A 14,689-nucleotide genomic window follows, 5' to 3' on the forward strand; every position below is an offset into this window, starting at 1 on the left:
TTGAAGGTGTACCGATGGTACTGTGTTCCCCATGTGCCAAGAGAATTTCCACGTGTGTGTCCCAGCCTCCAGGTGTAAGGGGTGTGACCCCTTCACCAATTGAGTAATAAAAGGTCAGAACCTTGCCGACGATTTGGTAATGGAAACAATGACGCTCCGTTGATGGTCAGGAGGCTCGAACAAAACTAAGCTGCAGAGCCGATAACCCAAATAGTTTTTCCTAAGTCACGCTTGGAACTCGACTTCTACTCGGAGCTGAAAGCTTGCCTACTACGATCGCGACAAATGACATAACTTTCGTCCTAAGTGGTCTAATATCAGTTGTGCTCGGTCTCCGGCTTAACTTAGGTTTTTAAAAGTCGTGCATTTTCTTGCGTACAAATTTAATTGGTTAGACGCTTTAGCGCCTGCGGCCGTCGGAAGGGGAAAATTCGGTGTCTTCCCCCCGAACAGGTTCGTCCAATGAAATTTGAACACAACACTGCGTTAGCGTGTTTAAAAGCTAGCTGCGTTCTCCTTGTGTTTGCTGCTCTTAGATGCCACCGTCTATAGATAAAGATTAGTCAGCCAGTCAAAATACACTCGTGAAATCAGGCAATGATTTTGTACAAGTTTTTGGAAAAATGTAAAATTTTTTAACAAATCTATGAATAATCAAAATTATCGATAAAACCCACAAATAAACGGAAAAATCAAAAATCCTACAAACAAATTCTTCAATGATTTAATCTTTTTAGCTTAACCACAAAACCAGCAAAAATAAAAATCTTTGTAATTTATAAATTTTTTTTTTTTCTGAATGTCCGATCCTTCGTCTTTAAGCTCCTGATAGCAATTATTGTTAAAAGTTGCCACAATATTTTCAGATCCAAATTCCCTGTTTAAGGCCAAAATTGGACAATTTTTAAATTAAAACAACGTATATTTCAGTATAAAATTTATGTTCTACGAAAAAAATAGCAAGACTTTTAAGGAATTAACTAACAAAAAGAGTTTGTCAAAGAATTAGAGTAAATTACTCTCAAAAGCCACGTTCACACGAAGCCTTGAAATGGATTCAAACCGTTTCGAAGAACTTTTGGGAACGTGGCTATCTCCTGACTTAATTCATTTTTTCCAAATTCCCTGACCTTTTCTTACCTTTTTAGGCCTATTTTCAAATTTCCTGACCTTTTCTTGCCTTTATAGGCCTGTTTTCAAATTCCCTGACCTTTTCTTGCCCTTTTATGCCTGTTTTCAAATTCCCTGACCTTTTCTTGTCTTTTTAGGCCTATTTTCGAACTCCCTGACCGTTTCCTGACGTTTTAGGCCCATTTTTAAATTCTGACTTTATAGGTCTTTTTTAAATTCCCGGACCTTTTCCCGACGTTTTAGGCCTATTTTTAAATTCCCCGACCTTTTACCGACTTTTAGGCCTATTTTTAAATTTCCTGACCTTTTCGGCTTATTTTTAAATTCCCGGACCTTTTCCCGACGTTTTAGGCCTATTTTTAAATTCCCCGACCTTTTACCGACTTTAAGGCCTATTTTTAAATTCCCCGACCCTTTCCAGACTTTTTAGGCCTATTTTTAAATTTCTTGACCCTTTCCTGACGTGTGGAGACCCTTACACGGTTATATTTCAAACCATTAAAGTTGAAAAAAGTCATGTTTATTAAGAAAAATATTACGAATACAACTTTTATTTGGAATAATTTCTGAATTTGACTTTAGATTTAAATGAAATAAAATGTTTATGACCAAAATTGACATAAAGTTTAAATGAAAAAGTAATGATCGTAGCCCGTTTTTTTAATGTAACCATTAATTTTCTTTACGGCTAATGTTCATAGCAGCGATGCATTCACTTATTGCGTCACTGGTTTCTTGGGTACCATCAAATTTCTTGCACTTCACAATTGTTAATTTTTTAGGTAGATTTGGTTTAAAGTTGCTTACAGGGTTGGATGTTGCTGCTTTAGTTTCGTCATTGGACTTGGTGTTTCCTTGTTGGCCGTAGTTAGATGCGGCTGTAACTTGGTCATTGGACTTGGTGTTTCCTTGTTGGCCGTAGTTAGATGCGGCTATAACTTGGTCATTGGACTTGGTGTTTCCTTGTTGGCCGTAGTTAGTTGCGGTTGTAACTTGGTCATTGGACTTGGTGTTTCCTTGTTGGCCGTAGTTAGACGCGGCTGTAACTTGGTCATTGGATTTGGTGTTTCCTTGTTGGCCGTAGTTAGTTGCGGCTGTAACTTGGTCATTGGACTTGGTGTTTCCTTGTTGGCCGTAGTTAGATGCGGCTGTAACTTGGTCATTGGACTTGGTGTTTCCTTGTTGGCCGTAGTTAGATGCGGCTGTAACTTGGTCATTGGACTTGGTGTTTCCTTGTTGGCCGTAGTTAGATGCGGCTATAACTTGGTCATTGGACTTGGTGTTTCCTTGTTGGCCGTAGTTAGTTGCGGTTGTAACTTGGTCATTGGACTTGGTGTTTCCTTGTTGGCCGTAGTTAGACGCGGCTGTAACTTGGTCATTGGATTTGGTGTTTCCTTGTTGGCCGTAGTTAGTTGCGGCTGTAACTTGGTCATTGGACTTGGTGTTTCCTTGTTGGCCGTAGTTAGATGCGGCTGTAACTTGGTCATTGGACTTGGTGTTTCCTTGTTGGCCGTAGTTAGATGCGGCTGTAACTTGGTCATTGGACTTGGTGTTTCCTTGTTGGCCGTAGTTAGATGCGGCTATAACTTGGTCATTGGACTTGGTGTTTCCTTGTTGGCCGTAGTTAGTTGCGGTTGTAACTTGGTCATTGGACTTGGTGTTTCCTTGTTGGCCGTAGTTAGACGCGGCTGTAACTTGGTCATTGGATTTGGTGTTTCCTTGTTGGCCGTAGTTAGTTGCGGCTGTAACTTGGTCATTGGACTTGGTGTTTCCTTGTTGGCCGTAGTTAGATGCGGCTGTAACTTGGTCATTGGACTTGGTGTTTCCTTGTTGGCCGTAGTTAGATGCGGCTGTAACTTGGTCATTGGACTTGGTGTTTCCTTGTTGGCCGTAGTTAGATGCGGCTATAACTTGGTCATTGGACTTGGTGTTTCCTTGTTGGCCGTAGTTAGTTGCGGTTGTAACTTGGTCATTGGACTTGGTGTTTCCTTGTTGGCCGTAGTTAGACGCGGCTGTAACTTGGTCATTGGATTTGGTGTTTCCTTGTTGGCCGTAGTTAGTTGCGGCTGTAACTTGGTCATTGGACTTGGTGCTTCCTTGCTGATCGTCGGAAGTGCCGGCTTCAGCATTGGACTTAGTAATAGATTCGCCACTTTGAGCTTCGGTTTTCCGTTTGGCTTTTTCAATATCCCCGTTATGCCTCACAATAACCTCCACGACAGCTTTATGTCCGTGCATACGCGCCACGTCCAAGGGTTTATGTCTGGACTTGATATTTTGCAGCTCGGCATCGGCGCCATTTAGAAGCAACAATCGGACGACCTTTTTGTGTCCTTCCTTGCAGGCCAAGTACAAAGGCGTCTCTCCTTTAGCCGCTCGAGCGTTGACGTCAGCACCGTAATGGAGCAGAAGATCCACAATTTTTGGCCGATTCCTCGAAGACGCGAAGTGCAAGGGGCTGAGTTTACTATTAAAATGGGCGGCGCTAAGATCCGCTCCTGTTTCCAACAAAAACACCACCAATTCCACGTAATCAAGCTCGATGGCCAGTTGCAGGGCTGTCACGCCGTTAATAAGAAAGTGGTTTACATTGGCTCCGTGACTGGTTAAAATCTTCACCGCCTCGAAGTTGCAAACGCGACAGGCTTCGACTAGAGCGGTGGTGCCGTATTTGGAGAACTGGCGGTTAGGGTCGGCTCCTCTCTCCAACAGCGACAACGTCACTTCATTACGACCATTCACGCTAGCGATGCCCAGCGGAGTAAAACCTTGAGGACCAGGCATATTTACGTTGGCGCCGTTGTCCAATAAAGTCTGGATGACTTCAAGATGGTCGCCATCTATGGCCACGCATAATGGAGTGTTTCCCCGGTTGTCGGCCAAATCGACGTCGGCTTTGTACCGTAGCAAGGAAGCGACGCATTCGTGGAAGCCGCGTTCGGTGGCCACGTACAGCGCGGTACGGCCAGTCTCGTCTCTCCAATTTACTTTGGCACCTTTAGCCAGTAAATAGCGTACAAGGTCATGATGACCTCGATTGGACGCGACCATCAGCGGATTGTATTTTTTCGTAGCGGTGCCGTTAACGTTGGCGCCGTGGGACACGAACAATTGAAGGATATCCATGTCCCCTCGTTCGCAGGGAACAATGACGGCCGAATAGCCTTCTTTCAGTACCACGTTGACGTCGGCGCCATATTCGAGCAAAAGTTTCGCCACTTCAATATGACCACCGATGGCAGTCACGTACAACGGCGTCGCTCCGTCGGTCTTCAAGGCGTCAACCTTGGCTTTCTTCTCTAGTAGCACTTTCGCGGTGGCGAGATGTCCGTGCATGGACGCCAAGAACAAAGGCGTCATGTCCCGCGATCCCAGGGCGTCAATTGGCGCCCCTTTCTCGATCAAGAGAGCGACCAGGTCACGATGACCTTCTTGGGCCGCGAAGTGCAACGGCGTATAACCTTCGTCGCAACGTTTCACGATATCGGCGCCGTGTTGCAGCATCAACGAGCTGATGTCCTCGAAGCCCCCTAGGGCGGCGATGGACAAGGCGGTCATTCCTCCGTGATCAGTGGCGTGGACGTCCGCTCCGGCTTCGAGCAGGGTTTGGCAAACTCGCTTGTGGTTTTTGGACGCCGCTATATGCAACGGGTGATTTTTGGTATGGTTTCCGTAATTGACGTCGGCGCCCGCTTCCACCATGCACGAAATTTGGTCGTGGTCCCCTCGGATGGCGGCGAACAGCATTTCTTGAAGCATTAATGCTTGTTCTAAATGTTGTTCTATGTCCATATTTTTGCTGCGCTTATTCCAAATGGAAATGGCTACAAGATGGGTTAAAAAAAAGATATATTATAGTACAAATATATATTTTTAAAATAGTAAAACTTCTCGGAAATATTTAAAGCAACTGTCGGCTCTATCATTGCCACCTGTATTATTAAAAGGCCCCGGTTATTAGAGATGGCCATGAATCTATCCGAATCTTCGAAAAAAATGACTTTCGTGGAGAGCGTGGAGCCATCTATTAATGGGAACGGAAGCTAAAATTCAAAATAGCGAAACAATAACGTCGTCAGAGAGCCATTATAGAGTATTTTATTTAGACCACTTTTACTCTGCTTAGTGACCTTTAACGTAAATTATATATCCCATATAAAATATATTGTAAACAATTACTATAATTGAAGTTACTGACAAATTTACAAACGAGCCAATCAACGCGAAGCATACTTTTATGTCCCGCCTTTTGGGTCAAAATGTAGCTTCAGCATCTTGTTTTGATTTCGACGCTAGCGACATCTGTTTGAAAAAAGAGCTACTTCACCTAGAGCCGACACTTGCTTTAAAAGTGAGTTTTTAAATTTTGTTTCTCAGTGGATTTTTTTTCGATTTGAGTATCATATTGCACTTTACACAACGAAATATTTGAACGCTACTATTTTCAGAATAATAGCCCATTTAGGTAATGGAGAACGTATAAGCTAAAAACAATTTAACAATTGATACGATGCTGGAATGCCCTGGTCTATGAAATTTGGGAAATAATTGCTAGGCCTAGTTATTTTAAAGGGGAACGGTCAAGATTTAACCAGTTAGATAGCCCTATAGCCCGTTATAAACTAAAGTTTATGGCGAAAACCGCATAAAAAATATTAAGTGGTTAATTTTTAATAAAATAAAAACAATTCGGGAAATTGAAAAGCGCGCGTCAGCTGTGACATCTGGTGAGAAATCGACGACACATAAATACAACATAAAAGCGCGCGCTGCTGAAGACGCGAAAGATTTGTTTTGCACGCGCGGCGCGTTCCAATTATACGAGACCTAAGCCTAAATTGCGCCATTTAAAAAATTAGGATAGTTCGCACTAAGATGCTACTGGCGCTGGCGATACACCTCAAGATGGCGGCGAAAATTCAAACCCAAATTCTTGTCGTTATTTTGAGTTTCAACTTTTTAGGCCAAAAACTATTTTTTTCAAGGCAAAATAAGGTACGCGTAAGTATATTGAACGTCTTGTCGATCCTTTGATATGCAAATGAGGCGATATTTGGTGGGGTGGCGGAGTGGCTAACACTTTCACCTCGCAGCAAGAGGAGCCGGGTTCGATCCCAGCTTGCGGTACTAGGTGAAAACTTGGAACAACTTCCTCCACGTTGAGTTTCTCCTTCCGTAAAAACTCGCGTGGCATGAAGGGCTTGCCACAACCCGGTCACCGGAATTAAAGGCATTAAAAGTCGCTAGTTGATTTGGGCCTAAGGTGGTATTAACACTCTTTTTCGCGGTCTTTTCGACCCCTCTTTTTGGCCGCCCGCTAGTCGGCCATTACCTGGAACCACCGGTGGGGGGGTCTAGGCTCGGGTCTTTGGTCCCAGGATATGGAGAATGGGGGGTTAAGGGGGGTAAACTCAAAATGAACGCGCCCAGCAAATTCCCCAAAAAAAGAATGTATATATTATGTTACTTATGATAGAACTAAACCCATCATTTTTGTGGAAATAAATCATCTGATTTAAATCAGGTAACCCGGTGCAAAATCCAGTGATTCTAGCAAGCGACGGTGTTGTGAAACTAAAATTAGGGATCCTGGGCCATCTTGTTCGCTAATTGCACCCTGGAGATCGGTTCTTCGAGACACCCGGGCGGAATAGCAAAGATCAAAAGAATTCATTAGATGTTTTGCTTTTCGAGTCGAATGGAGAGAGATGGCACGAAGCCAGACCTTAAAGCGCGCGCAATTCCGTTCTTCCTTCCCGACTTTAGCCGCGGCGAGATGGATTTCAAAACGCGTCTTCTCTTTCCAAATGCCTGAAATTCCGCTTTGTTTTTCACTGGACAACCTAATCGTTGTTTGAAAGCTTTGTATTTTTAAACACAAAAGGAGCCCCACAGCTATTTTGATGTCAGCTCGTCCTAACGGGAATTTTATGAATTAACGCGGTTTGCGAATATTTATTTTATCTCGAAAATTAAACCTTGAAGACAAGTTTACGAACTGACTTAGTTCTTGGCCAGAAGCGTTTGTATTATAAATATTATAATTATAAAATAATATTATAATATTATATTAATATTTTAGTTATGGTGGATAGTCGATACCACGCTGCCCGCGCAGCAAAATATTAATTTCCTTCCTTCGCTGGGAAAACGAAAGTTTTCTGACAACACTGCCGTTTGGGAATTATTTTGCCACTACAGTCTACACTGAAAATAGCGAATGTTTGCGTTGCCGAAATATTTTAATTAACTTCTGAATTATTGACTAAAACTATTTCACATACGATATTATTTAAATCCCCGACTTTTTACGATATTATTTAAATCCCCGACTTTTTACGATATTATTTAAATCCCCGACTTTTTACGATATTATTTAAATTCCTGAACTTTTACGATATTATTTAAATTCCTGAACTTTTACGATATTATTTAAATTCCTGAACTTTTACGATATTATTTAAATTCCTGAATTTTTACGATATTTAAATTCCTGAATTTTTACGATATTATTTAAATCCCCGACTTTTTACGATATTATTTAAATCCCCGACTTTTTACGATATTATTTAAATCCCCGACTTTTTACGATATTATTTAAATCCCCGACTTTTTACGATATTATTTAAATCCCCGACTTTTTACGATATTATTTAAATCCCCGACTTTTTACGATATTATTTAAATCCCCGACTTTTTACGATATTATTTAAATTCCTGAATTTTTACGATATTATTTAAATTCCTGAATTTTTTCGATATTATTTAAATTCCTGAATTTTTTCGATATTATTTAAATCCCCGACTTATCCCGGACTTTTTTCACCAAATTGGAATTTCATTCCGCTGAGATAATTGACATTGATACATAACCGAATCGCTCATCTTTGTTTAAACTTTTAACTTAAATTTTTTTAAACACTTAACGTAAGTAAAACATGACAAACAAATATGTAAAACTTGTGTGCTATTTTTTGTAACAATATAAAAAAAATATAACAAACTTAACCTCTGTATAAATTTTAAAAGTGTAACCAACATGTTTTTATACAAAATAAACCAAGTTTTAATTTAATTGAAATTATTGAATCACCGTTTTTGAATATGCATAAATAAATGAACGAGTTTTAAAAAGTTAAAAACAGTAGCGACATCTCACTTCCGGTTTGAAAAGTTTGTTATTAAAAACAATATTAACAAACCGCCCACTTAAACGCGTCAATATAAGACGTATTTAACAAAATATCATCACAAATCATGGTAACCAAACACTAGTGCCTTGTCAATCCGCTTACGTAACAACGCAGACGAGGTATCATCTAACCGAGATCCGAGGAACTAAAATCTCTATCAACCATTCAATTGTCTAACAAACGCGCACCGAAATATTATCGTCATAAGAACTCTCAAATTCGCTCGCTCAAATTACGTATCGCTGTTTTAAATAAAATCGCATCGCCAAAAGTATCAAATAACGATGCTAAAACGGCAAATGGCGCCATCTGTTAGCGACGGTGGGAAAAACCGTGCCCTAGACGCGAAAAAACATATCTTAAGCCTAGGCCTATCATCAAACGCGTTAATAACAAGAGGCCCTCGAGCAATATACAAACAAATCCATGCAATAAAAAATATCATTAAAAACTAAAGGACCTACCCCGGGCTGTAGCATATTTTCTATTTCCAAATGGTATATTTATTGTAATAACGAATACAGATCAAATAAAAAAATACAAATATTAACGGTGTTTACAGTTTGTCCCCAAGCTAAGTTTCCTCTCTACTACAATTTAGAATCCGTTGAAGTATCATGTATGTCTTGTTTTAAGCCTTGCCCGAATCTGCCTCCTCTTGAAAAGTTGACATTTCAAAAGGTCACGCGTTATTTCTGCATTTTCGTTTATTATTTATCACGGAAAGTAGCAAAATTCTAGAATCTGATCATTTATTTAAGTACCTTAAAAGCTCAATTTAAAATTAACGATTAATTTAATAAAAATCTTATAATTTAAAAAGAAAACCTAACACGAAGTAGCAGCATAGGTATCATAACAGTTATAAGTTTGACAGTAACCGATTTCGTTAAATGTTAGTCTGTCATAATATGTTAGGAAGTGCCATACTTATCGTTATGTTACTTATGTTAGGACTAACTGTCTTAGGAAGTGTCATACTTATGTTAGGACTGACTGTCTTAGGAAGTGTCATACTTATGTTAGGACTGACTGTCTTAGGAAGTGTCATACTTATGTTAGGACTGACTGTCTTAGGAAGTGTCATACTTATGTTAGGACTGACTGTCTTAGGAAGTGTCATACTTATCGTTATGTTACTTATGGTAAGACTAACTGTCTTAGGAAGTGTCATACTTATGTTAGGACTGACTGTCTTAGGAAGTGTCATACTTATCGTTATGTTACTTATGGTAAGACAAACTGTCTTAGGAAGTGTCATACTTATCGTTATGTTACTTATGGTAGGACTAATAACATATCGCGTACAGTTGACAGTGCTTAGTCACTAAATGATTAATGTGGTTATTGGCGAAATACTTATCATCAAAAATATAAAAAATAATTCCGTTACTTATGGAAACACGTTATAAAAATCAAAATCAAAAATGTTTTACGAAGAAACAAATATTTTTCCTGTCTAAACAAAAATTTAAATTCAAAAATGTAAATATAGAGTCATTGTATTATAAATAATATCTTTAAATTTAGAGTTCAAAACAATGATTCACAATAACTTAAAACAATGAAACAATGGGCACGATAAAATTAATTGTTTCTTCGGGAGAAAAAAAAGTAATGTCTAGAAATTATTTCAGCTAGCTTGAATGGCAACAGTTGGAGAGCAGGAAAATCTCACCCAAAAATATATTTGTGAAATAACGGGGAAATACTTTTAAAAATTCCCACAAAGACTAGCTGCTTCTCAGTTTCACTTTCGTTAATTAGAGTTATATTTTTATCCCGTAGCAGGGGCTTTGGTCATGGCTCATTAAAGTTAGCGGCTTTTTCGATGAGAATATGCAAGTTTAATGGCCCCTAATTTAAATTTTTGGTCTCAATTTTAATTTGATAAGAAAAAAGGGTAATAATAGATTTTAATTGTCTGGTTTTTATTTTTGGGGTATTTGAGATAATGTCACCAGTTTTTAAGTCAACTTAATATTTTTATTAATATTATTATTTATAATAATATTAATAATTAATATTTAATATTTACTAAATTAATAATTGTTTATTAGAAGTAAATATTTTCTGATTTTCGCTGAATAAAAATAAATATTTTATAGAATTAGCAACTTTGATTTCATTTAATAATAATAATCAGCTAGGCTAATACCCTTGGCACCGCCTTAGGCCTATGCCATCAAGTTACTTTTGAAGCCATTAATTCAGGTGGCCGGTTACAATGCGTAGGAGGGTGGTGGCAAGCCCTGCATGCCACGCGTTTGAGCCAACAGCTCCCTACACTCACTATTACCGACCGTTAACCTCAACAAGTTAATTCAAGATAAGCTGACTAGTGAAAGTAAAATATCAGTAAATTTACGGGAAAAGAGCCATTAATTGTATAAAAATCATTTAATCGTATAAAAATCGTTTAATCGTATAAAAATCGTTTAATCGTATAAAAATCGTTTAATCGTATAAAAATCCTTAAATCGTATAAAAATCGTTCAATCGTATAAAAATCGTTCAATCGTATAAAAATCGTTCAATCGTATAAAATCGTTCAATCGTATAAAATCATTTAATTGTATAAAAAAACATTAAATTAAATTAAATATATCAGATTTTAATAAAATCATTTTGACCTAAATATAAACCATTAATGTGCCTTTTAATTATAATCATAATAATATAATAATAAATATTTAATATTTTTACTAAATCTTAATTTAATAAGAACTTCAAAGCTCTTACAAGTAATTATTCTTCAAATAATTAATATTTTAAGTAAATATTAATTTACGAAGCACTTCTGAAGCTTATAGAAACTGACAACAATTGGTTTTCGAGATAAAGTTTCCATGACCTTGAACCATGAGTATGTCTAGCCAATTTTGATACTCTAGCATGAGTTGTTATTGGTCAAATTAGGTAGGCCCAAAGATATTTAGTCCTAAAATATGACGGGAAATACGTAATTTCTAATGGAAACCAACTTTGTATCTCTAAAGGTTCTATAGATAACTTTTGAATAACCTTGAAGACGACATGGTTCAAGGTCATGGAAATTTCCGTTATCTAGTGACCCCTATACGTTCTGTGTACGGAAAATTTCAAATTCCTAGCTAAAACACATGTTATTGGTCCTGTACCGTTTTGAATTAACACCCTGTATATAAGAAAACTGTGGTTTAAAAATAAGCAGTGTAATCTTTACAGCGTCAGCCCGTGTAAACTTCGATCCATGACGTTTCCGCGATTTTGAGCTTGCGAAGCTAAATGTTTTATTCCTTACTTCTGCGCTCATAATATTGCAAGTAGTAGGATACACGACGACGAATATTGCGTCTAGACAATACTACATTCAAAAATTAAGCTGCTTTTGATAGAGTAGTACATTTTCACTTCCATTGCAATGTGGTATTGCCCAGACAAAATTTGCAAAGTCGTGTCGCCTACTACTCCAAATAACAGGGTTCGTATAATTTTCCGGAATTAAATTCCCTGACATTTCCAGGTTTTCCCTGACCATTTTGATAAAATAAATGAATGTTTCGAGGTTAAATCTTGAAAAATATTGATTATGTATTTTTAATACATCTTTCAAAAATTTATTTGCCTGATTTGTTTGGGGTCAGTTTAAAACTGCCTTACTTTTTTGGACCATTTCAAAATTCCCTTACTTTTTTGGACCATTTTAACATTCCCTTACTTTTTTTGGAACATTTCAAAATTCCCTTACTTTTTGGGACCATTTCAAGATTCCCTTACTTTTTGGGACCATTTCAAAATTCCCTTACGTTTTTGGGACCATTTCAAAATTCCCTTACTTTTTGGGACCATTTCAAAATTCCCTTACGTTTTTGGGACCATTTCAAAATTCCCTTACGTTTTTGGGACCATTTCAAAATTCCCTTACGTTTTTGGGACCATTTCAAAATTCCCTTACTTTTTTGGACAATTTCAAAATTCCCTTACTTTTTTGGAACATTTCAAAATTCCCTTACTTTTTTGGAACATTTCAAAATTCCCTTACTTTTTTGGAACATTTCAAAATTCCCTTACTTTTTTGGACCATTTCAAAATTCCCTTACTTTTTTGGACCATTTCAAAATTCCCTTACTTTTTTGGACCATTTCAAAATTCCCTTACTTTTTTGGACCATTTTAACATTCCCTTACTTTTTGGGACCATTTCAAGATTCCCTTACTTTTTGGGACCATTTCAAAATTCCCTTACGTTTTTGGACAATTTCAAAATTCCCTTACTTTTTTGGACAATTTCAAAATTCCCTTACTTTTTTGGAACATTTCAAAATTCCCTTACTTTTTTGGAACATTTCAAAATCCCCTTACTTTTTTGGAACATTTCAAAATTCCCTTACTTTTTTGGAACATTTCAAAATTCCCTTACTTTTTTGGAACATTTCAAAATTCCCTTACTTTTTTGGAACATTTCAAAATTCCCTTACTTTTTTGGACCATTTCAAAGTTCCCCTTTTTTTAAACCATTTCAAAATTCCCCTTTTTTTAAACCATTTCAAAATTCCCCTACTTTTTTGGAACATTTCAAAATTCCCCTACCTTTTTAAACCATTTCAAAATTCCCTGACTATATCCTGACCATTTGGAATCATTTTCAAATTCCCTAAGTTTTCCATGACCTTTTGGAATCATTTTCAAATTCCCTAGGTTTTCCATAACCTTTTGGAATCATTTTCAAATTCCCTAAGTTTTCCATAACCTTTTGGAATCATTTTCAAATTCCCTAAGTTTTCCATGACCTTTTGGAAACATTTTCAAATTCCCCGACTTTTCCAGGTCGTGTACGAACCCGAATAATATCTTGGGGCAGTGATGGCTGCGCTCCGCTCATTTTAGAGAGGTTTGGAGTAACAAATAATTGAGAGAAGAGTGGAGCTGCCTGTATATTTAGTTATTAATGAGCGAGAGTGATCGATACTATAAAATTTAGCTTGTTTAAATGAGCGTTAGAGGAGTGTCTCTTTCGGGCGGAAGGTGAGCGGTCCTTAGAGATGAGCGCTGCACTTGGTCATATATTGAGCGAGAGGAGAGAAGAGCAGAGCTGTCTTTTTCCATCTTAAAATCACGACAAACTGAAACGAGCGAATGATAATTAACCTAAAAAAGCTAATAAATCTATGCTTTTACGTTGATTTTTCAGAATTTTATATTTTGTTAGCTTCTAGAATTTATTTTATTGATTATATAGGTAATATGATGGAATTAGTTTAGGTTTTCAGTGGTTTTAAAAGAAATTATTCAGTTTTCTACGTTCGTTGACCTGTTTGATGAGACGAGCGAAATTTATTATATTTTATGTGATCTAAGCGTGAGAGAGCTTTAGCAGTATTCAATTCGAAAATGAGCTAATGAGAGAGCAAACGTGTTCCTGAGCGGCTTGTGAGCTGAGAATGATCTTTCAAAAATGCCCATCACTGTCTTGAGGGCAGAAGTAAAGAACATCCGTTAATTTTAATATAAATTTGGTTTCAGTTGCCGAAACTGAACTTTGCGTCACCATTTTGTACTACAATAATTTTAAGCTCGGGCAGCGACTCCAGTTCATTCCGTTTAGTTCAGTCCGTAGATACGTTCCGTTTCTTCGCGTACCCTACTTCATCGCAAAATGTATATTATTTCACTTTACGTAAATCTGGCACGATTTGATTTTAAATATTAGTTTTTATCTTTGGTGATAAAATTTAATAGTACGACCAGAATATTTTAGGCCTGTGTACAAACAATTTTATTTCCAAGTCCTAACAATCGCTTTTATTAAACGACAACAATGGATAATATGTATTTTAAATGTAGGGATTTGGGTAACCTTTAACGGGGCTTAACACCAATTCTTGAAGAGACTAAAAATACGCGATCCTCGAAAAGCGTTAAGTTAGGCCTTTGTCAATTGTTTCAAAATTATAATTATACACAAACACAATTTGGCCGATCTGATTAAGGATATTAATGGCACTGTGGTTCATTACTGGTGAACCGCGCTTGGGTGATCATGTACAACCGAAAATACATCATTATTCATAAGCGCAAACTCGACTCAATTTTAGCTTGGATTAGCTTCTATTATTAATACAAAGAAAACTTACGATAATATATTGACGCCTTAGAGATTCCCAGTGAAAGCCGATGAAAATGGACTAATTAATTTTCTAAGGCGTGAAATACGTTCAGAATTTTAAGGACCTGATTGTTTTAATGTTAAAAAGAGTTTGCTTCCTGAAAGAATCAGCCTTGGGTGAACAAGACCCTACAATGGCGGCAGTGTTGTCAGGCACTACGAAAATGGCAGTGTTGGCAGGCGTTAGTCTACCCGTGTAAGAGAAAGGGTAATTTTTC

The 14,689-nt window shown here is 37.5% G+C and overlaps 1 protein-coding gene across 4 annotated transcripts; it reads right to left on the reverse strand.

The window, feature by feature from the left end:
* Nucleotides 1–1,716: 1,716 nt before the first annotated feature.
* LOC149962151 (uncharacterized) lies at nt 1,717–4,949 on the reverse strand. 4 transcript variants are annotated; one of them, XM_090178910.1, is made up of 2 exons: nt 3,188–4,949; nt 1,717–2,929 (listed from the first exon to the last, which is right to left on the reverse strand). In XM_090178910.1, exons 1-2 carry the CDS (start codon nt 4,921–4,923, stop codon nt 1,804–1,806), a joined length of 2,862 nt encoding a protein of 953 aa, XP_090035036.1. In that variant the 5' UTR covers nt 4,924–4,949; the 3' UTR covers nt 1,717–1,803. The 4 variants fall into 4 exon arrangements, with proteins under 4 accessions (XP_090035036.1, XP_090035029.1, XP_090035021.1 ...); XM_090178903.1 differs by having other exon boundaries at nt 1,717–2,983; XM_090178895.1 differs by having other exon boundaries at nt 1,717–3,145.
* Nucleotides 4,950–14,689: the final 9,740 nt, after the last annotated feature.

Source organism: Leiobunum rupestre, chromosome 1 (genome assembly GCF_980474605.1).
Source record: "Leiobunum rupestre chromosome 1, qqLeiRupe1.1.hap1, whole genome shotgun sequence".
In the NCBI taxonomy this organism is placed as follows: Eukaryota; Metazoa; Arthropoda; class Arachnida; order Opiliones; family Sclerosomatidae; genus Leiobunum; species Leiobunum rupestre.

Coding starts and splice junctions, on each gene's coding strand:
- LOC149962151 (XM_090178887.1), bottom strand. CDS start 4,923: ATGGACATAGAACAACATTTAGAACAAGCATTAATGCTTCAAGAAATG.